The sequence below is a fragment of the Rutidosis leptorrhynchoides genome, chromosome 1 (assembly GCF_046630445.1).
Source record: "Rutidosis leptorrhynchoides isolate AG116_Rl617_1_P2 chromosome 1, CSIRO_AGI_Rlap_v1, whole genome shotgun sequence".
Classification (NCBI taxonomy): Eukaryota; Viridiplantae; Streptophyta; class Magnoliopsida; order Asterales; family Asteraceae; genus Rutidosis; species Rutidosis leptorrhynchoides.
Window position 1 is genome coordinate 20,846,560 of NC_092333.1, and position 27,051 is coordinate 20,873,610.

A 27,051-nucleotide genomic window follows, 5' to 3' on the forward strand; every position below is an offset into this window, starting at 1 on the left:
AGTTGTGACGATCGCTCCAAATCCATATGGACGAACACGTCATTCATCGATTTCATTGCGAGGTATTTGACCTCTATATGATACGTTTTGTAAACATTGCATTCTTTTGAAAAGGCACACCATAAATGAATATTTAAATCAAAGGTTTTCGACATCTGATGATTTCTACATATAGACAATCACCGTAAATAATAGTTTACAATAGTAATTCCGTTGACAATGCAGTCAAAATAAGATACGTGGTGATGATTTGGTGAATGCAACGTTTCCTTGATAAATATGCCATGTAAGACTCCATGCACATAGCTTGTCTAACATATAAGCAAACAGCGGAAGACTTCTAGGGAACCTGAGAATAAACATGCTAACAAGTGTCAACACAAAGGTTGGTGAGTTCATAGTTTTAGTGTTTCACATAATCTGTATATAAAGGTGGATCACAAGATTTCAGTTGTTTCATCCAGAAACGTTTATCAAAATATTCTACAAGATTGAGCACCCTCGTAACTAAGCTTTAACGTTATAATAAGTACCCCTGTTTTAACATACATGCAACCAACATGTACAATACACGCAAACTGACGTGTACTAAACTCAAATAGCATACGTCTATTTTATAGTTCAGGCTAGGGTTTCTATACCTGGAACAGACGGGGTTGTCAAGCCCTATGGATCCATATACTACTACTCGCGCCCACCAGTTCTTATAACTGGCAGTTAATAGTTACCAAAGCTAAGGGATTTTTGGTTCAAACTCAGTGTAGAATTTAGTATGTACTTGTGTTCATTACATTTAAAATAAAGTGCATGTATTCTCAGCCCAAAAATATAGATTGCAAAAGCAATTAAAAAGGGAGCAAATGAAACTCACCTTAGCAGCACATAAAGTCGTTCACCGAAATGTGACCGAAACTCGGAATACCAAATAACCGTAGATCTCAACCTAGAGAACATATGTTGGTCAATAAATGTATATCAAGCTAGGTCAGGTCATAGTGTATCACAATCCTAATGCTCAAGATTGACATACAAAAGTTATCCAAAGTTGTTTCAAAAAGTCAATTTTGACTATAGTTCAACAAAACGAGAGTACCTTATATAAGGATTCATTTACTCGGTTGGTAATATTCAAAAATCCAATTTATCAATCTCGTAAACAAGTTGTTTAAATCTTAATTGCAGATTCAAAAGCAATTTTAATTAACGTCAATCATAATTCAGTTGATCATATCTTTAATCCGTTCATCGAAACTATTCGATATCTAAATGAAAAGTTATTGATTTTTCGCCAGCTTTCCAAAAACATGCATATCATATACCTTTTTCCAGTAATATATGTATTTAATTCGTGATTCATCATAAACTGTTTAACGACAAAATTTAGCATACAAGCATGCATAAATATATATACTCGGGCACTAGACATGGATACACAATTAATATACAAAAGATAAGATATGAATGCTCACGTATCAATATTGTGATTCAATATTGTAGGAAAGTACGTAGACGTAACGGAGATGATAAATACTAGGTTTGATTCACAAATATACCCCCGAACATTACCCATAGTGTCATAACCCGTCCTTAACCATAAGAACGTGTTAGATAACGTATGATTTCATTGCGAGGTATTGACCTCTATATGCGACATTTTTAAAAAGGAAAACTGCATATATTATACATTACAACCAAACCATTATTTTTGTTACAAGCTTTAGACAATAAAAAGATGATTATCGTTTAACGATAATCTTCGACTTACAAACTTTACAAATGATAATAACAACACGATTTCTAGCATATTTTACAACACACGTCCTCGGATATGCAGTTTTATTTTTGACACAAATATGAGTACGCATGATCCTGCTTAGATTCAACATAATGCAGCGGAAGCTTTAATTATCACCTGAGAATAAACATGTTTAAAAACGTCAACATAAAGTTGGTGAGATATAGGTTTAGTGCGCAGCAATATATATATATAGACCACAAGATTTCGTATATAAACATTTCAATAAAAATATTCTAAGTGGTTGAGCACTTGGTAACCATACTTAACATTTTCACGTCGCATATTCCCTTTAATATGAAATCTTACTACACCGTACCAAGTGTAGTCACAAAACGAAGTACTGTGCAACCGTTGAATACTGGTCGTCCAGTCCGGTTGGGGTTGTCAGGCCCGATAGATCTATCAACAGGATTCGCGTTTACAATACCGCTGTAAATATTAGTTACCAAGCTACAGGGAAGTATGCCAGTGGTACAACTCAACGTAGAACATATTTTTCAGTTACTTGTGTCCATATCGTAAAACATAAAATACATGTATTCTCATCCCGAAATATTTAGAGTTTAAAAGTGGGACTATATACTCACTCTTGTCTTGATGATATATATATTTTGACTCGGTCTTCCGGTTGATATCACGAACCTATCCATATATAATATATCAATATGTTTTCATTTTAAAACAAACGTTATATATATATATACTTGTTATACTTTTAATATTTTGAATATTTCCTTAGTCCGTAGTTAGCATTCCGATGTTAGTAATTCAATTTTTAATGGTTCATTTTTAGATGTTTAATATACCCGCAATAAACAAAACCCCCAACGAAATAAATAAAACCCCATCGTATATGTATTGGTCGAGATTAATCTTGACCCATGGTACCGGTGTTGTCAAATGACGTGTTGCGTACATAAAGTACCGGTGTTGTCAAATGACGTGTTGCGTACAAACACGGGATCTTATGATTAATCTTCTCGTATTGTTTACGGGTGATCCTGAACCATATAAAATTGAATTATAAGTACATATATATAAAATATCATGTTATCTTAGAAATATGTGATTTATATCATTTTTTTTCCAATTGATCCCGTAGTTGAAATGATCTAGGATAACCAATTTTGTTTCGGTCATAGTTTCTTCGTTACAAATCCGTTTTCGTTGATTCAAATTGCCATCTTCTTGGATCGAGTTCTTCTTTAAGACTATGAACTGTAAATACCTTGGTTTGTATTCAAAATCATACGGCATAAGTGAAACATTAGTGACACATATGAAGTTAAACATTTTTGTTACAACAAAATCATTTAATGACCATTTTTCTAAAAATACTTATACTTTGAAAAACCAAGTTTTACCTTGTTAAATTAGCATATACATAAGTTATATTACAGGTCTTGAAGTATTTTAAAAGTTAAGTTAGAAGGATCTATTTAGTTTGCAAACAAGTTTGAAAACATTCAAACTATGTTCTTGTTGTTAAACTTTTGTACCACAAAATAAGATAGCTATATATATATGAATCGAATAAGGTTATGAACATAGATTCTACCTCAAGTTCCTTGGATAAGTTTGCTGTAAAAGAGAAGTAAGAAGCTAGAATCAAAAGGGTGATAGAAGTGGATGAAAGATTGGTAGTAAGTTGGTGTTCTTGGAGGGTTTTCTTGAAGTGTTTTTGTATGATTTTCTTATGGTGTTTTAGTATGGTTTTTGAAGCTAGATCTTTATGGAACTTTGCTGGATTGTTATGGAGTTTAGAGAGTAAGAAAGAGTGTGTGTTTTTAGTTAAGAAATTGAAGTAAAAATGAATCAAAAATGATGATACATATATACTCCTAAAAATGTGATCTTTAAGGATAACATGACAAAATTTTAGTTTGTATTTTTGTAATTAGTCAAGTAATCATCCAAAAGTAATTACCTAGCTCTAAGGGCATGAATAATGGCTGGTTAGGTGGTGATTTTGATGTGTATTTACTATTAGTAAATACGTATAGGAGCTAGGTATGATACGAGTACAAATACTCTAAATATACGTATAGAAATTTTGTGAAAAATGGAATGAGGATTCAAATATAGCTATCTTTTGGGAATACACTTATATGATTTTATGTATTTAAGTTCTTAAAAGTGATTAAATACATTACTTATACAATATATGTATAAACATTATAGTCTTAAGTATTTAAGTCAAATAACGTTACGTATTGTTATCGTTTTGAAAACTTAAGTTAGTAGTTTCAAAATACACATATAACTTGTTGTTATTAATACAAAATGAGATATTAAAACATTCATTAATCATGTTAAATATGTATATATACATATATATACACAAACGTATAATTATCATATATTGTATAGTTCGTGATATCATTGGTCAAACTAGACGGTCAAACGTTGTGTAAAATTCTTTTCGGAAATATAAATCTCGACAATTTGGATTGCTTATCATGTTGGCAAGGTTTAATTTATGTAAATATTAATCTTATAAGTATAGTATGATCGAAAAAGTGCGGGTCGTTACATTACCTCCCCGTTAAATAAATTTCGTCCCGAAATTTTAAAATTGTACCTATTTTGCGTCATCGAGAAACAAATGCGGATACTTTCGTTTCATCTGATCCTCTCGTTCCCAAGTAAACTCGGGACCTCTTCTAGCATTCCAACGAACCTTAACAATCGGTATATTACTCTGTTTGAGCTGTTTAACTTCACGGTCCATGATTTCGATTGGTTCTTCGACGAATTGTAGTTTCTCGTCGACATGAATTTCTTCAAGAGGAATGGTGAGGTCTTCCTTTGCAAGACACTTCTTAAGGTTTGAAACGTGAAAGGTATTATGTACTCCAGCGAGTTGTTGCGGTAACTCGAGTCGATAAGCTACCGGTCCAATGCGTTCGATGATCTTGAACGGGCCTACGTACCTTGGGTTCAGTTTACCCCTTTTTCCAAAACGTATCACACCTTTCCAAGGTGACACCTTTAGCATAACCATGTCCCCGACCTGAAACTCTAATGGTTTCCTTCGGACATCGGCGTAGCTCTTTTGGCGACTGCGGGCTGTTTTTAATCTCTCCTTGATTTGCACTATCTTCTCAGTCGTTTCATGTATGATCTCGGGACCAGTTAATTGTCGATCTCCTACTTCATTCCAACAGATAGGAGATCTACACTTCCTTCCATACAATGCTTCGAATGGCGCAGCTCCAATGCTCGCATGATAACTATTATTATACGAGAATTCTGCTAACGGTAGATATTTATCCTATCCGTTTCCAAAATCGATCACACATGCCCTGAGCATGTCTTCGAGAGTCTGAATCGTTCTTTCACTCTGTCCATCGGTTTGTGGATGATATGCGGTACTCATATCCAACCGAGTTCCTAGTGCCTCCTGTAGTGATTGCCAAAACTTTGAGGTAAATCTACTATCACGATCGGATATAATGGAAATAGGTATTCCATGCCTTGAAACAACTTCCTTTATATACAATCGTAATAGTTTCTCCATTCTATCTGTTTCCTTTATAGGCAAGAAATGTGCAGACTTGGTGAGACGATCAACAATCACCCAAATGGTGTCGTATCCCCAGGCAGTCTTTGGTAACTTCGTGATGAAATCCATGGTAATACCATCCCATTTCCATTCTGGGATTTCTGGTTGTTGAAGTAACCCTGACGGCTTTTGATGTTCTGCTTTGACTTTGGAACAAGTTAAACATTCCCCAACATATGTTGCAACGTCTGTCTTCAAATTAGGCCACCAATAATGCGTCTTAAGATCTTGGTACATCTTTCCAACTCCAGGATGTATCGAATATCTTGTCTTATGTGCCTCGTTCAATATCAATTTCCTTAATCCACCCAACTTCGGTACCCAAATACGATTTGCAAAATATCGAATTCCATCTTCCCGCATAACGAGTTGCTTCTCATACTTCTTCATTATTTCATTTCCTATATTTTCTTTAGTAAGTGCTTCTCGTTGAACTTCTTTGATTTGTGAGTTGAGATTCATGCGAATTTTTATGTTCATCGCTCGTACTCGAATTGGTTCTCGTTCCTTTCTGCTTAGTGCGTCAGCCACCACATTCGCTTTCCCGGGATGATAACGAATTTCACAATCATAGTCGTTTATTAACTCGACCCACCTACGTTGCCTCATGTTCAATTGTTTCTGATCAAAAATATGTTGAAGGCTTTTATGATCAGTAAACACAGTGAATTTAACCCCATACAAGTAATGTCTCCACATCTTCAATGCAAACACGACTGCTCCCAATTCTAGATCATGCGTCGTATAATTTCGCTCGTGAATCTTCAATTGTCGGGATGCAAATGCAATAACTTTCTTCCGTTGCATAAGAACACAACCAAAACCTTGTCGCGAAGCGTCACAATATATTTCAAAATCATCGTTCCCTTCTGGTAACGATAATATAGGCGCCGTAGTTAACTTCTTCTTCAATAATTGAAATGCGTTCTCCTGCTCCGAGGTCCATTCGTATTTCTTCCCTTTTTGCGTTAACGCTGTCAACGGTTTAGCTATTCGGGAAAAATCTTGAATAAACCTTCTATAATAACCGGCTAAACCCAAAAATTGGCGTATCTGCGTTGGTGTCTTAGGAGTCTCCCATTTTTCAATGGCTTCAATTTTTGCTGGATCAACCTGAATTCCTTTGCTACTAACAACGTGGCCAAGAAATTGTACTTCTTTCAACCAGAAAGCACACTTAGAAAATTTAGCATAAAGTTGTTCTTTTCTCAACAACTCCAGTATCAACCTTAAATGCTCTTCATGCTCTTGCTCACTCTTGGAATAGATAAGAATATCATCAATGAAAACGATAACAAACTTATCTAAATACGGACTACAAACTCGATTCATGAGGTCCATGAATACAGCTGGCGCATTCGTCAATCCAAACGGCATAACCAAAAATTCGTAATGACCATAACGTGTCCGAAAAGCAGTTTTTGGAATGTCCTCTTCTTTAACGCGTAGTTGATGATAGCCCGATCTTAAGTCGATTTTCGAATAAACACATGATCCTTGCAATTGATCAAATAAGTCATCAATTCTCGGTAGTGGATACCGATTCTTGATAGTTAACTTATTTAATTCACGATAATCTATACACATCCTGAAAGATCCATCTTTCTTCTTAACAAACAAAATTGGAGCTCCCCACGGTGAAGTACTCGGTCGTATGAATCCACGGTCCAGTAATTCTTTTAACTGACTTTGAAGTTCTTTTAACTCGGACGGTGCAAGTCTATATGGAGCACGAGCCACTGGTGCAGCTCCTGGTACTAAATCTATTTGAAATTCTACCGATCTAAATGGAGGTAATCCCGGCAATTCTTCCGGAAAAACTTCAGGAAAATCTTTTGCCACAGGCACGTCGTTGATGCACTTTTCTTTCTTTTCGACTTTATTAACATGTGCTAAAATAGCGTAACATCCCTTTTCTAAACACTTCTTGGCTTTCAAACAGCTAATGAGTTTTAGCTTTGAATTACCCTTCTCTCCATAAATCATCACCGGTATTTTATCCTTACCAGGAATACGAATTGCCTTCTTAGCACAAACAACTTCCGCTCCTATTTTGGACATCCAGTCCATGCCGACTATTACATCAAAACCTCCTAATTCTACGGGTATTAAGTCGATTTTAAACGTTTCTCCGGCTAAATTTATTTCACAATCACGACAAATTTTATCGGCTTCAATTAGTTTACCATTAGCTAACTCAATCAAGTACTTAGCATCTAAAGGTAATGATGAACAATTCAATTTAGTGTAAAAATTTATACACACGTAGCTTCTATCGGCGCCAGTATCAAATAAAATAGATGCTGATAAGTTATTAATGGTAAACGTACCCGTAACAAGCTCCGGGTCTTCTCGTGCCTCTCTAGCATTAATAACAAACGCTCTTCCACGTGCAGGTCCGCCATTCTGATTCGGGCACTGACTCTTATAGTGACCTTGTTTTCCACAACCAAAACAAGTAATGGTAGCCAAAGCAGTTCTATTTGCGTTGGTGGCAGGAGTCTTGTTGCCACTTGTAACGAGAGCCTTACAATCTTCCGCAAGATGACCTTGTCGATTACACTTGGTGCATAACACACTACAGTAACCAAAGTGATGTTTGTGGCAACGGTTGCATAAAGGACTTTGTCCTTTATAACCAAAACCTGAACCACTACTCGCACCTTTTGTGGTTTCTTGTTTCTTATAAGGTTGTTGTTGGTTACCTCGATCATAACTTCCATTCCACTTTTTCTTGTTTCCCAATACCTTCACCTCAGTATTGAATGCTTTCTTGTCCAAAATGACCTGATCCATTAGCTCGTTCGCCATGGTTATAGCTTCATGAATTGTCTTAGGTTTCGATGCTGTAACATTTGCCTTGACCTTTTTGGGCAAACCAGCTTTGTACATTTCAATCTTCCGTTCTTCGGTTGGAACCAATTCAGGACATAGCAAAACTAATTCCATGAATCGCTGGTTGTAGTTGGTGATTTCAGTACCAACCACCTTCAAACTTCGTAACTCATCTTCTAACTTAATAACCTCATTCCTTGGACAATACTCGGTGATTATCATTGCTTTGAATTCTTCCCATGGAGTATCATAAGCTACATCTCCTCCTACCGCCTTCACATAATTCTTCCACCATGTGAGTGCACTATCTTGTAAAGTGCACGATGCAAACTTGGTCATGTCTTTTTCATCACAACCACTGATTTTAAACACCGTCTCCATCTTTTCTATCCATCGGGTTAAACCGATCGGTCCTTCCGTTCCACTGAATGATGAAGGCTTGCAAGCTTGAAACGTCTTGTAGGAGCATCCTACACGAGGATTTGGATTAACTGCAGCAGCTCTTGCAGCCTCAACCCATAACATTCTGTCGTTCACTCGCTGGTTGATGAGTTCCTCGAGTTCTTGTTTCGTCATTCGATTCAATCGCGCCATTTCCTAATGAAAGAAAATAATTATTCACATGGATTATTATAGATGTAGTGTGTATTTATAGTACATTATAGCTTATTAATAATATGAACTAGGTATTATTATAAAAGCCTTTTCTTCTTATTAGCGTTTTATAATTATATCTTGGGTAGTACCTACCCGTTAATGTTCATACTTAATAGCTTAGTACAGAATCAATTACTACAATCTAAATAATACTTAACCATGGAAAATTATTGCATTTCATACTTCAATATTTTACATATGCTTATCTTACATCGAACATTAAGCAAACCACACTATTAATATTATACAAAACATTATTCGGTTCCATGGTTTGACACAGCAGCGCATCGTTTGATCTATTTTCTAGGACGTTTAGACACAAAGATTTGCTTAACGCTTATCCTAACTGTCTGCCTATATTTTGGCTGTGGGACTGAAGAACTGGATGCCGGGACAGAACGAATAGGAATAGCGGGGATAGGGGTGGTAGTGTTGAGTGGAATTGGTGCCACATCATTCTCATTAAACTCGGGATTTGGATTTTCTAATTCATTAGCCTTTCGTTTCTTTCCTAGTTCGAACTCGTCTTTTGTAATTTCCTGTATTTCTTCCTCGGGTTCACTTTCCTCCTCGGGTTCACTTTCCTCCTCGGGTTCACTTTCCTCCTCGGGTTCACTTTCCGGGTTCTTTATAGTTGGTTCATCCGGAATTTGTGAGTCTTCCCCAAGGATATCATTTTCGTCATCGGACAGGTTAATGACTGGAACGCCATCTGAAGATTCTGATTCGGAGTCGTTGATTGTGATAACAATTTTTGAACTCGACATCTATCACACAACAACTAACCCATTAGTACTTATATAATATTTACATATAAATTTTAACCAACAGTGATAAGCAATGGTTTTTTTTTTAAATCAGACCCGGTCAAAGTCCAGACTTTACTAATGTATCCTAACGACTTATCAGTTAGACACACTAATGCAAACCTGGTTCGCTAAGACCACCGCTCTGATACCACATGTCATAACCCGTCCTTAACCATAAGAACGTGTTAGATAACGTATGATTTCATTGCGAGGTATTGACCTCTATATGCGACATTTTTAAAAAGGAAAACTGCATATATTATACATTACAACCAAACCATTATTTTTGTTACAAGCTTTAGACAATAAAAAGATGATTATCGTTTAACGATAATCTTCGACTTACAAACTTTACAAATGATAATAACAACACGATTTCTAGCATATTTTACAACACACGTCCTCGGATATGCAGTTTTATTTTTGACACAAATATGAGTACGCATGATCCTGCTTAGATTCAACATAATGCAGCGGAAGCTTTAATTATCACCTGAGAATAAACATGTTTAAAAACGTCAACATAAAGTTGGTGAGATATAGGTTTAGTGCGCAGCAATATATATATATAGACCACAAGATTTCGTATATAAACATTTCAATAAAAATATTCTAAGTGGTTGAGCACTTGGTAACCATACTTAACATTTTCACGTCGCATATTCCCTTTAATATGAAATCTTACTACACCGTACCAAGTGTAGTCACAAAACGAAGTACTGTGCAACCGTTGAATACTGGTCGTCCAGTCCGGTTGGGGTTGTCAGGCCCGATAGATCTATCAACAGGATTCGCGTTTACAATACCGCTGTAAATATTAGTTACCAAGCTACAGGGAAGTATGCCAGTGGTACAACTCAACGTAGAACATATTTTTCAGTTACTTGTGTCCATATCGTAAAACATAAAATACATGTATTCTCATCCCGAAATATTTAGAGTTTAAAAGTGGGACTATATACTCACTCTTGTCTTGATGATATATATATTTTGACTCGGTCTTCCGGTTGATATCACGAACCTATCCATATATAATATATCAATATGTTTTCATTTTAAAACAAACGTTATATATATATATACTTGTTATACTTTTAATATTTTGAATATTTCCTTAGTCCGTAGTTAGCATTCCGATGTTAGTAATTCAATTTTTAATGGTTCATTTTTAGATGTTTAATATACCCGCAATAAACAAAACCCCCAACGAAATAAATAAAACCCCATCGTATATGTATTGGTCGAGATTAATCTTGACCCATGGTACCGGTGTTGTCAAATGACGTGTTGCGTACATAAAGTACCGGTGTTGTCAAATGACGTGTTGCGTACAAACACGGGATCTTATGATTAATCTTCTCGTATTGTTTACGGGTGATCCTGAACCATATAAAATTGAATTATAAGTACATATATATAAAATATCATGTTATCTTAGAAATATGTGATTTATATCATTTTTTTCCAATTGATCCCGTAGTTGAAATGATCTAGGATAACCAATTTTGTTTCGGTCATAGTTTCTTCGTTACAAATCCGTTTTCGTTGATTCAAATTGCCATCTTCTTGGATCGAGTTCTTCTTTAAGACTATGAACTGTAAATACCTTGGTTTGTATTCAAAATCATACGGCATAAGTGAAACATTAGTGACACATATGAAGTTAAACATTTTTGTTACAACAAAATCATTTAATGACCATTTTTCTAAAAATACTTATACTTTGAAAAACCAAGTTTTACCTTGTTAAATTAGCATATACATAAGTTATATTACAGGTCTTGAAGTATTTTAAAAGTTAAGTTAGAAGGATCTATTTAGTTTGCAAACAAGTTTGAAAACATTCAAACTATGTTCTTGTTGTTAAACTTTTGTACCACAAAATAAGATAGCTATATATATATGAATCGAATAAGGTTATGAACATAGATTCTACCTCAAGTTCCTTGGATAAGTTTGCTGTAAAAGAGAAGTAAGAAGCTAGAATCAAAAGGGTGATAGAAGTGGATGAAAGATTGGTAGTAAGTTGGTGTTCTTGGAGGGTTTTCTTGAAGTGTTTTTGTATGATTTTCTTATGGTGTTTTAGTATGGTTTTTGAAGCTAGATCTTTATGGAACTTTGCTGGATTGTTATGGAGTTTAGAGAGTAAGAAAGAGTGTGTGTTTTTAGTTAAGAAATTGAAGTAAAAATGAATCAAAAATGATGATACATATATACTCCTAAAAATGTGATCTTTAAGGATAACATGACAAAATTTTAGTTTGTATTTTTGTAATTAGTCAAGTAATCATCCAAAAGTAATTACCTAGCTCTAAGGGCATGAATAATGGCTGGTTAGGTGGTGATTTTGATGTGTATTTACTATTAGTAAATACGTATAGGAGCTAGGTATGATACGAGTACAAATACTCTAAATATACGTATAGAAATTTTGTGAAAAATGGAATGAGGATTCAAATATAGCTATCTTTTGGGAATACACTTATATGATTTTATGTATTTAAGTTCTTAAAAGTGATTAAATACATTACTTATACAATATATGTATAAACATTATAGTCTTAAGTATTTAAGTCAAATAACGTTACGTATTGTTATCGTTTTGAAAACTTAAGTTAGTAGTTTCAAAATACACATATAACTTGTTGTTATTAATACAAAATGAGATATTAAAACATTCATTAATCATGTTAAATATGTATATATACATATATATACACAAACGTATAATTATCATATATTGTATAGTTCGTGATATCATTGGTCAAACTAGACGGTCAAACGTTGTGTAAAATTCTTTTCGGAAATATAAATCTCGACAATTTGGATTGCTTATCATGTTGGCAAGGTTTAATTTATGTAAATATTAATCTTATAAGTATAGTATGATCGAAAAAGTGCGGGTCGTTACACATAGCCTCCTTGGCAATAACCCATAATTTCCTTAGCTCTAGCTTGCTCGAAACCCATTTTTGAAAGTGACACGCTCATAACCTCGTCGTAATATTTTATGTAATTATATTACTAAAAATAATACTAATAATAATAATAATAAGATTAATAATAATAATAATAATAATAATAATAATAATAATAATAATAATAATAATAATAATAATAATAATAATAATAATAATAATAATAATAATATATAAATAAATATAATACGGAGCAAGAGATAGATTGATGAAATATATATTGAATTCGATCACCAGGCTTCGCATTTTATAGTACCTGACTTGTCCCAGCCCACCATGCGATCGCATGGTTTTTGGGCATCAAGGCCATGCGATCTCATGGCCCTCTGATGCAGCTCACATTTGTTTAACTTTTAGCTTGTCGACATATTTTTATATAATATATATAATATATTTAATTTAAATAATTAATTATATATTATATTAAATTCACGTGCATAGTTGACTTGTAATTTTTGTTCCGATAAGTCGTACGTCATCACTCGACTTATGTTCCGGTTCCGATTTTTCGAATGTCCATTCGTACAATGAGAAAACTGGCTCTTTACGTTTCGTGACTCGTACCTTTGTTAAAATATAGTCTTAAATTATCAATAAACTATATCACTCAAAGTGTATCTTAAACTTTCGAGTGTTTTGGTCATTTACTTCTATAAATCATCGTCTCGTAGTATATAAATATACATTTTCATTTTGAAATAGTGTTTACGGTAGCAAAGTCACTGCAGCAAAGTTTTTTTTACTGTAGCAAATAGTGATTTTCGAAAACAATGTAGCTTTTCGGGTACTGTAGCAATTCGAAAATACTGTAGCAAATTAGTGTTTTACTGGTTCATCTTAAACGTTTTAGTTAACTTATCTAAATATCAATCGAATCAATAATCGAATGTTACTATCGTTTACTAAATAACTTGAAATCATGTATATATATATATATATATATATATATATATATATATATATATATATATATATATATATATATATATATATATGCACATTAAGTTATATATATATTGTTCGTGAATCTTCGAGAACAGTCAAAGAATAATTGATTACATGAATATAGTTCCAAAACTTTGAGACTCAACATTACAGACTTTGCTTATCGTGTCGAAAACATTAAATCATTTAAAGATAAAGTTTAAATTTGGTCAGAAATTTCCGGGTCATCACACAAGTTCTACCTTTTTCAAATGCGGAATTCTTCCACTCGAAACAAGCATCTTCATACCCTTCTCACTCATATGTCCGAGTCTTCGGTGCCATAGAGTTGATTCGAACTCACCATTAACCGTAGCAACCACCGTGTCTTCATCAAATACTTCAACCATATAAAGAGTTCCCCTTTTATGTCCACGAGCCACTACACAACTACCCTTAACCACCTTCCATTGGCGGTTTTCAAAAGTAACCGCGTTACCTTCATCGTCTAATTGACCAACCGAGATAAGCTTCCTTTTTAACTTAGGAATCACGTCCTTCAAAGTCCAATTAGAACCAAGAGTAGTCTTCAATACAACATCTCCAGTGCCCTCTATATTGAGTTGTTTGTTGTCGGCCAATCTCGCCTTGCCTTGATATGATCGAAAATTCTTCATCATGCTTTTGACATGAGTAGCATAAAACGAAGCTCCCGAATCTAAAATCCAAGACTCCATAGAATTTTCTACACTACACAAAAGTGCATCATCACTATCTTCTGCGGTCAAGTTCACACCTTTCGCCGGACCATTTTTACAATTCCTTTGAAAGTGCCCTTTTTGATTGCAACCCCAACAAACGGCTTCACTTATATCCTTCGATAAATACCTCTTCTTAGACTTCTTTCTACCCTTCTTCTCACCGCGATCAAATTTCCTACCACGGTTGTCGGTACTTAACAAAGAACCGGATGTCGATTCCCCCGATTTTCTCCTACGAGTATCTTCACCAAGAATCAAGTCCCTCATTGCTTCAAACGCTAGCTTAGTAGAGCTACTAACCGCGGTAACCGTTCCCGACCAACTTTCCGGTAATGATGAAAGCAAAATTAGTGCTTTTAGTTCATCATCAAACTAAATCTCTACTGATTCAAGCCTTGAAACGATATTATTAAATTCATTGGTATGATCCGTTGCACTCGTACTTTCCTTCATCTTCGTGTTGAATAATTGTCGCATGAGAAACACCTTATTAGAAGCGGTAGGTTTCTCATACATGTTAGTGAGTGCTTTTAAACAAGCAAACGTCGTCTTCTCATTCACAACATTATATTCAACGTTCTTAGCAAGTGAAAGAAGAATAACACCCAAAGCTTGACGATCCAAAAGCGTCCAATCGGCATCGTTCATGCTTTCGGGCTTGGTCTCTAACAAAGGTTGGTGTAGCTTCTTTTGATACAAGTAATCTTCAATTTGCATCTTCCAAAAGCCAAAGTCTCTCCCATCGAATCGGTCGATTCTAAACTTTTCGCCTTCCGCCATTGTTCCCTTAACGAAACCTTGTGCTCTAGATACCAGTTGTTAGGATTTTAGGACCCAAAACAACGCAAGTGATTCTACAAGATCACTCACCGATAGTAATTCTACAAGATTACTAACTCACTTAATGAACGAAAAATTATAAATGCAAGAAATGTAAATCGACACAAGAGATAACGTGGTTATATGCAATCGTTGTGATTGCTTTAGTCCACGGACTAACTAGAGATTGTATTTACTGAATATTTGTGGTGTGTTACAATGAGATATAATGAGCTCAATTTATAGAGATTACAAGAACACTTAGAAACTTCAAGGAAAATCTTCATGTGGCCAACTAGTCAAGCTTTACACCCATCAATGGCATGATCACAGCCACAATTGGTGGTGTAAAGCATCCCACTAAGCACCTAAAGTGCTAATTGAATCAATCAAGTTCGGATCCCATATACAGGTGATGCGCCGCATCTCACCATGATGCGCCGCATCATGTGAGTGCGCGCCGGGCACATCTCCATACTGCGCACCGCGCACTAGCTCAATCCTGGAACATTCTGTAAACTTCCAATCTCGTGCGTAATGGTTGTGCACTCTGTGCACTACATCGATGTGTCGCATCTTTGCCATGATGTGCCGCATTGGACTCTGTTTCTGCTTTTGTCTTTGTTTAAACGTCTCCATACTCCAACACAAATCACATAAACCACTTAAGAGAAGAACAAAGAGAAAATAAGAAGACGTGGAGCTTTTACCTGTTAGCAAACACTACAAACCTGCAACATTTGCCCAATGCAAAATAATGGTCAGATTACAAAAATCTGAATAATATATTTTCTAATGCTACATAGTATGTGTATATATATATATATATATATATATATATATATATATATATATATATATATATATATATATATATATATATATAGGGGCAGGTTCAAACGAGAACCACTAAAAATGTGAGAACTGCGAGAACTATTTAATTTAATAGTTTTTATGCGTTTAAATGCAACAAATTACATGCAAATATTAATTAATTCACATATCATTAACAAACATATGTTCATTAGCTCAAATTACATGTTAAATTGTTAATTATATGAAACTGTTCACATGTTCGGAAACAAATATGCACATGTGAATGAGAAACTATATATTTAATTATATAGGTAAAATATAAGTGTTTTTCAACTATTTTATGTTCATTCATACTCTTCATCAAGGTTTATGTGTGATTCAATCTATTTACATGATCATGCATATTTTTACCATAGGGTTAATATGTCTGTTCAATACGTAAAGGGGGGTTTAAGGATCTTAGAACAAGGCTCTCCGGTCCGGCTACCGTGAATAACCATGGACGACATGATGATGTCGGCGGGGTGGCCAAGTGATTAAGTCCACCTTCGATAACGGTCGTTGATCGGAAGGCCTCATATAAGGCTGTAGGTGCTAGTCAACAAAGAACTAACCTGTTAACCTTGAGAAGACGAGAGATGATGCTGGTTACGTAAGATGTGTGGTTGATGATTGTTACGTAACGTGGTTGTCCCTTAGAATGATAATTAGGGTTTGTATATATAGGCAAACCCTAATTCTAGAACCATCCGAGATAATGGTAATCCCTTCCATAACCAACTCCCCCGAATCACGGATATAATTATGGAAAAGATACTTACTTGAGGACCAAGTAACCGCCGTACCGGGAACAAAAGCATTCGATACGAATCCGCATGATGCATACCGCATACAAAGTACACGCATACGCATGCTAGCGAGTGCCCGCATACGTATATAGTGTGCATGCGGGTTGCGGTATCATTATTACATGTGAAAATCGTTATAAATCAAAAGTTCTCGCAGTTCTCGCCTTTTTAATGGTTCTCGTTTGAACTTTTGGCTATATATATATATATATATATATATATATATATATATATATATATATATATGATGTTAAAGCGGAGGTGTATACGAAATAGTTATATTTTTATTACGAAATACGATACAATTTACACAAGTTTTATTTATTTATAGAATGGATATACCTAAACCTTGCTACAACGCTTATAGGCAGTGTACCTAATCGTAGAGTAGTGTAGTTTTTAGTAAGTCCGGTTCGTTTCACAGGAAGATGGCTTATTGTGTACACTATATTTTTAAACAATTATATTTGTATAAATATATATATATATATATATATATATATATATATATATATATATATATAGTAGTATTATTATTATAAAAGGGGGGTTTTACCGTTTAATGACCGGTTTGTCGATTTTAAACAAAGCATAAAGATAAATGACGATAATATAAATGACAGAATTTAAATTGCAATAAAGTAAATTGCAGTAATTAAAATGACAGTAAATAAAGGTACGATGAAATATGAAATAAAAGTATTATGCTTATTTAAATATCCGTAATCATGATGTTTGACGTTTTGATTTTAATTAATTGTTACCCGGGTTAATTGTCCTTTGTCCTGGATTATTTGATACCTATTTGGTTTTTGTCCATAATAGTCCATCGGTCATAATTATAAAATGCTCTTCAAATTAATCTTATTCCCGAAGTCAAATATTCCAACTAATTAGGGATTCGAACTGTAACAAGGTTTTAATACTTTATTTAATAATTACACCAGGTTATCGACTGCGTGTAATCCAAGGTTTTATTACTTTGTTAACAATTACACCAATTATCCTTGTATGTAATCCACCCCTATTTTAATGAGATATGAATATTAATTTACCCACTTGATCAGAATGAATAATCAATTACTCAACCCACATAATTAATTAAATGATCGTAAAAGATGTCGTATAAACGTCACTAAATAGGACATACATAATCATTTTAATAATTATTAGATTAACTAATTTGAAGATAGGTTCGACAGGTTCCAATGAGTTGTCGCAATTAGACAATATCCCCTATCTATTAATAGTCATAGTCCATTGTCCACAAGTGTCGGTCTTTTGTCCAAACCCAAATTATGGTACAAAATCTAATAACCCAATCTTAATTTTTAGTCCAACATCACGATTATTTTGGCTTAAATAAGCATAATAATAACTTAGTTACGAGACATTAATTTAAAAAGGTTGAACATAACTTACAATGAGTATTAATAGTGTAGCGTTACACGGACAGAATTTCGACTTACACACTTACAACATTCGCCACTATAACCTTATTATTATTAAACTTTAATATTAAAATTATAATTAAAATATAAATATAAATATATATTTGAGAGTGAGAGATTGAATTATATTGTACATAACTCATCCGAAAAACTGACTTTTTATAGAACTTGGCCTGCTACAGTAACTCATGCGAGTGCATGAGTTTTGTGCCTTCTGGCCATGCGATCGCATGGACGCCTGGGACAGCTCACATACTTTTGTTTTCTTATTTGCCGACGTTTTATTTAATAATATATAATATAATATATATAATTTTATATAATTATATATATTATATTATATTCTTGTGCATAGTTGACTCGTAATTTTAGGTCCGTTGCGTCGCGCGTTGATAGTTGGTTCATGTCTAGGTTCCGGATTTTCGAACGTCCTTGCGTACTATTTAATATCTTGTACTTTGCGTTTTACGACTTGTACTTTTGTAATTTTGAGACGTTTCTCATCAATAAATTGAACCACTTGGATTGTACTTTTTACTTTTTAGCTTTTTGGTCGTTTGCGTCTTCAAATCGTCGAATCTGTCTTTTGTCTTCACCTTTTATTATTTAAACGAATATCACTTGTAAATAGAACAATTGCAACCAAAAGCTTGTCTTCCTTGAAGGATAATGCTATGAAATATATGTTCGTTTTTAGCATTATCAATATATATATATATATATATATATATATATATATATATATATATATATATATATATATATATATATATATATATATATATATAAAATTGTAAGAACTGAGGAATGAATACAAGTTGTGACGTGTTTATTCCATTTCAGATCCCATATCTGAATGTCACGTGTTAAAGTAATCTTGATGATTGTATTTGATGGGTCTTTGAATACTATAATATATTATATTCTCTTCTAGATATATTTTTTTCAATCTGAGTGTGATCTTCATATCTGTTTCATTCCATTAACTCAGAAGAACTTCCCATGCGCGACTTTATCTATCTGGATCACGTGAGTTAATATGGAATCGTGGTTTTCTTAAATCGTGGTTTTCTTGGATCCAGACTAACTCTTAGATAATCTAGATTTTTACTTACCAGTTTTATGCATATTTCTGTTAAAATTAGTGCAACATAATCCCTTGATTTATGGGATATTACAATCCCTTAATTTATGGGATATTTCCAAATTATATATATCTTGCATTTAATATAGAGATTGTAGGATCTCTCTTTTATATCTAGCATTTAATGTTTCTTAGGTATAGTTGGTTTGCATTTATTATGCATTTAATATTTCTCTTGTATTTAAAGAGGTAGTATGTAACATTTGAAAATAAGGAAAACCATTTACAATACACTTCAAGTTTGTACATTCTTTGTTCATATTTTGTTTACTAAACTTCTATTTTAGCAAGTTATTAATTATCATATGGTATCAGAGCTTGGTTATAAACTTGGTTATAAGTTTAGCCCTAAGTTAAACTTTGTGTGCAATTACTCAAAGTGTAAACTAATTTCTTGCTAATCAAAAATGGAAGTCTCAAATGTAAACAATGGAGGTATGTTCAATGGTATGGAAAGACTTGTAGGCAACAACTACAAGTATTGGAACATGTGTATGGAGGCTTATCTTCAAGGTCAAGATCTATGGGAACTTGTGGCCGAAAGCGATGCTATAATTCCCGTAGAAACTCTTGAGCAAGGCGAGTCACGAAGAAAATGGAAGATTAAGTGTGGGAAGGCTCTCTTTGCGTTGAGGACATCAATTAGCAGAGAGTTCATAGAACACGTTCGTGATCTTAACTCGCCAAAGAAGGTTTGGGATACTCTTGAGAAACTCTTTACCAAGAAGAATACCGCACGGTTGCAATTCTTGGAAAATGAGTTAGCAATCTTAAGACAAGAAGGTATGTCAATTTCTGAATATTTCATACGGGTGAAAACTCTTTGTTCTGAAATTTCAGAGATTGATACAAACGAGAAAATTAGTGAATCTCGGTTGCGAAGATATTTAATTCGTGGTTTGAAGAAAGAGTATGTTCCGTTCATAACCTCTATACAGGGGTGGTCTACTCAACCTTCGGTTGAAGAATTAGAGAATTTGCTCTCTAATCAAGAAGTTTTGGCCAAGCAAATGGCTAAAGGATTTGAAAATGATGCGGTATTATTTTCAAAAGGGAAGAACTTCAAGAAAAGTTCTTCTAGCAAAGAAAAAGAAGAAGAGCAAGCTAGTTACAAAAGTAACTATGAAAAGAAACCTCCCACATGTTACAAGTGCGGGAAGGTTGGTCACATCAAGAAATATTGTCGTTCTAAAGTCACAAAAGCAAACGCGGCTTGTTCAAGCAACGATGATGATGAAGTCAAATGGGAGCAATGTTTTACCGTTGATACGATTGTTAAGAAGATTCAATGGATTATTGATTCGGGTTGCTCTCATCTTGTGACCGGTGATGGAACTCTTCTTCATGACGTTAGAGATCACAATCAAAATCGAGTTGTAATCACGGCCGACAACTCAACTCATCTGGTTAAAAAGGAAGGTAATGCTATTATTGATGTTAATAATAATACTTTTACTTTGGAAGATGTTTATCTTGTTCCTAAATTGACCAAGAATCTAGTTTCGGTACCTCAAATTACCGAATCTGGAAAATATGTTCTTTTTGGTCCAACGGATGTGAAGGTCCTTGAGAATTTCAAGGAGATTGTGGGTGATGTTCTTTTCACGGGAGAAAAGAAAGGTTCTTTGTTTGTGTTGTCCGCAGGTGTGGCTTATGTGAAGAAAACAAGTCAAACCGACAACGGAGCTATTTGGCATGCTAGACTAGGCCATGTGGGATATCAAATGTTGCAAAAGATATTCTCACATAAACTAGTTGATGGAATTCCTCAATTAAAGAATGTTCGTGAGGAAGTAATATGCCAAGGATGTCAATATGGAAAGTCACACCGACTTCCATATAAGAAGTCAACAAATCGAAAACAAGGTTTGCTTGACTTGATTCATACGGACTTGATGGGGCCAATAAAAACACCAAGTTATAGCGGTCATTGCTATGTCATGGTGTTTATTGATGACTATTCTCGGTTTACTTGGGTGAAATTCCTAAAGGAGAAAAGCGAAGCTTCATCAAAGTTTATAGAATTCAAAGAAGCGGTAGAATCAGAATTTGGGAGAAAGGTAAAAGCTCTTAGGAGTGATAATGGTGGAGAATTCATGTCAAATGATTTCTTTACTTAATGTAAAACGAATGGTATTTCTCGCCAAATGACTTGTCCGGATACTCCACAACAAAATGGGGTTTCAGAAAGAAAGATTGCTTACCTTGTTTCAATATGCTTATCTTGGTTACATGACAAGGGGTTGCCTAGGGAGCTATGGGCGGAAGCACTTCAATGTGATTGTCATGTGTCTAATCGGTTACCATCTTGGCCAGGTACACAAAAATCATCTTTTGAGCTAGCTTATGGTGAAAAGTCTAATGTAAGCTATTTTAGGGTGTTTGGTTCTATTTGTTATGTTCATGTTCCAAAATCTAACCGAACCAAACTTGACCCAAAAGCTCGAAGGTGTATTTTTGTTGGTTATGATTCTCACAGGAAAGGTTGGAGGTGTATGGATCTAGAAACAAAGAAGTTCACCACTTCAAGAGATGTGGTATTTGATGAAGTGTCCTCTCAATTTTATGAATCAAGCAAAAATGGTGAAGAAAATAGAGATTACAAATTTATGTTTCCTAGCTTCGACACTCAAGAAGAAAGTGAGAATGATGGTGTTTCTCAAACTCAAGAAGAGACACCTAGTGAAGAAGTACCAACTCAAGTTAGAAGGTCAACAAGAGAAAAGAGACAACCAAAACATCTAAGTGACTATGAGGTGAACACAGTCACAACTTGTTTCTTTTCAGGTGGCTTAACTGAAGAACCAACATGTTATGAAGAAGCTAAAGATTCTCCGGATTGGAGAAAAGCAATGCAAGAGGAGATTGATGCATTGGAAAAGAATGAAACTTGGGAGCTTATCAAGAAACCGGAAGCATGTAAACCGGTTACTTGCAAATGGGTCTACCGTTTGAAGAAGAACTCGGATGGAACCATTAATAGGTTCAAGGCTCGATTGGTGGCTCGTGGCTTTTGTCAAAGTTATGGGCTTGATTATGAGGAAACTTTTAGCCCCGTGGCTAAAATGGTAACGGTGAGAACAATAATCTCACTAGCGGCTTACAAAGGGTGGAAATTGTGGCAACTTGATGTGAAGAATGCTTTTCTATATGGAGAGCTTGATCGCGAGGTGTTCATGGAACAACCTATTGGGTTCATTTCAAATCAATTTTCAGAATATGTGGGCCTGTTAAAAAAAGCTCTTTATGGCTTGAAACAAGCTCCGAGAGCTTGGTATGGTAAGGTTGCACAATACCTTGTCTTTTGTGGTTTTAAGGTTTCTGATGCGGATTCTAGTTTGTTTGTAAAGAAAGAATCAGGTTTCCATGTTTTGGTGTTATTATATGTTGATGATATGATTATCACCGGAGGAAATGAGTCAGAAATCTCTCGTTTAAGTGACGATCTTTCTCGTTTTGAAATGAAGAATCTGGGAGAGATTGGATGTTTTCTTGGCTTGGAAGTTGATAAATTAGAAAACGGATACTTTATCTCTCAAAGAGATTATGCAAGAAGTCTCTTGGAACGTTTCAACATGGGGGAGTCAAAGCCTATGACTACTCCAATGGAACCAAACCTCAAAATGAAGAAAGATCAAGGAAAAGAGCTTAAGGATGTGAAGTTGTCCGACAAATGGTTGGGAGTTTGATCTATCTAACCATCACAAGGCCGGAAATTGCTTACTCGGTTGGCATTGTTTCACAATTTATGCAATGTCCAACTAATGTTCATCTTGATGCAGCAAAAAGGATCCTTCGTTATGTGAAAGGATCAATAAACCACGGCTCGTGGTATAAGAAGTGTGATAATGTTTTGTTAAATAGTTTCGTGGATGCAGATTGGATGGGAGACGCAAATGATCGCCATTCAACTTCCGGTTACTGTTTTAACATGGGTTCCGCTGTTATTTCATGGTGTAGCAAGAAGCAAGATGTTGTTGCTTTGTCTAGCACGGAAGCGGAATACATAGCTGCAACAATGGCGGCTCAAGAATGTATTTGGTTAAGAAGATTGATTGGTGACATACTTGAAAAAGTAGATTATGTTGTCAAATTGAAATGTGACAACGAAAGTGAAATCAAGCTTGCTTCGAATCCCGTGTTTCATGCCCGTACTAAGCATATAGAAATGAGATATCATTTTATTCGTGAAAAGGTTCTTAGCGGGGAGATCGAGCTAGCAAACATAACGACAAATGCTCAAGTAGCCGACATCTTTACTAAAGCTCTAATGAAAACTAAGTTCATGGAATTTCGAGAAGCGTTGGGGATTTTTGATCGAGAGTTTGCACTAAGGGGGAGTGTTAAAATTAGTGCAACATAATTCCTTGATTTATGGGATATTACAATCCCTTAATTTATGGGATATTTTCAAATTATAGATATCTTGCATTTAATATAGAGATTGTAGGATATCTCTTTTATATCTAGCATTTAATGTTTCTTAAGTATAGTTGGTTTGCATTTATTATGCATTTAATATTTCTCTTGTATTTAAAGAGGTAGTATGTAACATTTGAAAATAAGAAAAACCATTTACAATACACTTCAAGTTTGTACATTCTTTGTTCATATTTTGTTTACTAAACTTCTATTCTAGCAAGTTATTAATTATCATAATTTCAACTTTGACTCATTAGATTAATAGATTCATAAAGTTGGGTTTGATTATTGTTTTCCCAACATAATAACACATAATAACATCAGTACCTTTTGATTTGGATTTACTTTAGAGACAAAATATGAATATGAATATGAATGATTAATACTAATAATACTATTGTAGGTCTTTGACAATTATTATGAGAATAGAATCTACCATATATTTTAGCTTTTCTGTGTATTGTGCCAATCTTGGAACCCAATAAACTACAGTATTAATTAGTCCGTATTATTTACTCCATTTAGTTTGGGGGAATGATTCTCACATACACTTTTTTGATCCTCACACACCTATTTTAACCTTTTACTCTTCTAATAATACTCAATTGGTGTGTGAGGATCAAAAAAGTGTGTGTGAGAATCATCCCCCGTTTAGTTTGGGTCTATGAGTTTCCCTCCAATTAAAATTTTATATTATTTCGTCACTTCTAATTATATATATATATATATATATATATATATATATATATATATATATATATATATATATATATATATATATATATATAGGGGCAGGTTCAATGGGGAAGTAACCAATCGGGGGAAGCAAATTTTTTTTTTCTTCGTTTTTTGAAAAAACTTTGTTCACGAACATTATAGATTGGATGAAAATATGAACATTTAGAAAAGACACTTCGTGATGAATGTTATTATTTTGGCGGGAAAACGATTGACAAAAGTAACATTCAAGATAATATTGTTCGTGAAGAATGTTAACGTTTTTTTCATGTTTTGTGAAGTAAAATTTAGCCAGATTTAGAGTTTAGCGTTTAGGGTTTTGAGTTTATTCCATAAACCCAAAACACCAAACCCTAAACCCTAAACTCTAAACCGTTCGTGTTAAAAACTCAATCTAAATCATAAATCTAAACCCTAAATCTAAACCCTAAACCCTAAATTTCTAAACCCTAATATCTAAACCCTATAAACCCTAATATCTAAACCTCAACGTACGCTCGAAAAACACGATAATTGTTATATATTACTTCTTCGAGCGTTTTTCCGCCAAAATAAAAACATTTATCACAAAGTGCATTTATTAAATGTTCATATTTTAATCCAATCTATAATGTTCGTGAACAAAGTTTTTTCAAAAAACAAAAAAAAAACATTTTGCTTCCCCCCGATTGGTTACTTCTCCCTTGATCCTACCACTATATATATATATATATATATATATATATATATATATATATATATATATATATATATATATATATATATATATATATATATGGAGTAATAATAATGGATATGGAGTAATAACTAGTTGTGGAGCCCTCGCTTCGCGCCGGGGGTTCCGTTTTGAATGCGAGTTAAAAAAAAGTCTTGATCTATTTTATAAAAAAGAATTTTTTTCGACATCTAACGTTAAATGGTTGTTCCTTTTGTGAAAGTTGCTTATTTGTTTTTTTTTTTTAAGTTAGTTGATCTATTTTGTAAAAAAGAATGTTTTTCGACATCTTTTGGTAGCATTGAAGGGTTGTTCATTTTATGAAAGTTGCCTTTTTTATCGTTGAGGAAGAAAAGAGAGAAAAAAAAAAAGTTAGTTGAATCTTTTGTAAAAAAGGAATTTTTTTCGACATCTTTTGATAACATTGAAGGGTTGGTTCTTTTACGAAAATTGCTTCTTTTATCGTTGGAGACAAAAAAACAAAAAAAAAAGTGAAATGATGAAAACACCCCTGATTACTATTGTTAAATAGTGAAATAGTGTTTTGTCTATCGGTACAAGTATATATAGATAATAAATAAAAAATTAACTATTTATTCATCATCAACAGCCACTTTCTTTGTTCCCCAACCTCTCGAGCATAAAATTGGATGAATGCAAGAACGTTAAGTATTTGTTTTCACCTCTCATGGCGACACATCTTTCCAACCTAAAGGAAGTCGAACTTAGTCACTGTGATGGTATGGAGGAAGTTGTTTCAAACGGAGATGATAATGAAGAGATGACCGCACCTGAAACCACAACTTTGTTCCCTCATCTTGATTCACTTGAGCTTTCTTTTCTGCCAAGTCTCAAGGATGGTGGTGGTGGTGTTGTCAAGGGTACAAAAAATGTCATTCCTGATCAACTTGAGGTATGAGTTCAACTACTTATTTATTTAGTACAGTAAGCTATTAGGATTTGATAAAGCAATAAGCGTGTTTATGTATATAACTTGTTACAATTGAGTATTCCATTTGCTGCAGTATTCTCAAGGGGGTGTCGTTCATTGGTCCTTATGCCAGTACCCAAGATACATAAATGTAATCGAATGCCCTTCTCTGTCACATGTGATTCCATCGCATGTAGCAGGGCAAATGGTAAAGGTTGAAGAACTGAGCATAAACGATTGCAACAGCATGAAGGAGGTGTGTGCAACTACACATATCAACAATAGTGGTGGCCTTAGTACTCATAAACTGCCGAACCTAAAGAGAATGCATATAATCAATTGTAACAGCTTGGAACATATATTGACATGTTCCACACTTGAAAGCCTTACTAAACTTGAAGAGATATCATTACGCAAGTGTAAGGAAATGAAAGTGATTTTGAAGGAAGAAGAAGAAGAAGCAGAGCAACCACTGGCACCTAAGGTTGTGAAATTTCCATATCTAAAATCAATTGAACTAGTCTGTCTACCAAAGCTTGAAGGTTTCTTTTTGGGTATGGGTGAATTCAAATGGCCATTATTGGATGATGTTAAGGTAATGAAATGCCCAAAACTGGTGGCTTTCACATCTGGCAAGTCAACAGCTCCGAAGCTCAAGTACATAAACTCAATATTCGGCAATTATAGTCCTGAATGGCATAACTTCTATGTGACAACCAATTCACATCAGGTATTCTTTTTACATTTTTCATCGTCAAACCAATAAATCTCCAAGCAAAGTGGCTATACTCATGTTGGATGCTTGGGAATCTCCAATGGAGACACAAGTTCAATCCCCAA

The 27,051-nt window shown here is 34.3% G+C and overlaps 1 protein-coding gene across 1 annotated transcript in view; it reads left to right on the forward strand.

Moving 5' to 3' along the window:
• Nucleotides 1-27,051, forward strand: part of LOC139846812 (disease resistance protein At4g27190-like) — a 38,718-nt gene that overhangs the window by 9,527 nt on the left and 2,140 nt on the right. Inside the window, exons 3-4 of the mRNA XM_071836380.1 lie at nt 25,891-26,193; nt 26,306-26,941. Of these exons, the coding sequence (XP_071692481.1) occupies nt 25,891-26,193; nt 26,306-26,941 (939 nt within the window). The remainder of the gene's footprint in view (nt 1-25,890; nt 26,194-26,305; nt 26,942-27,051) is intronic.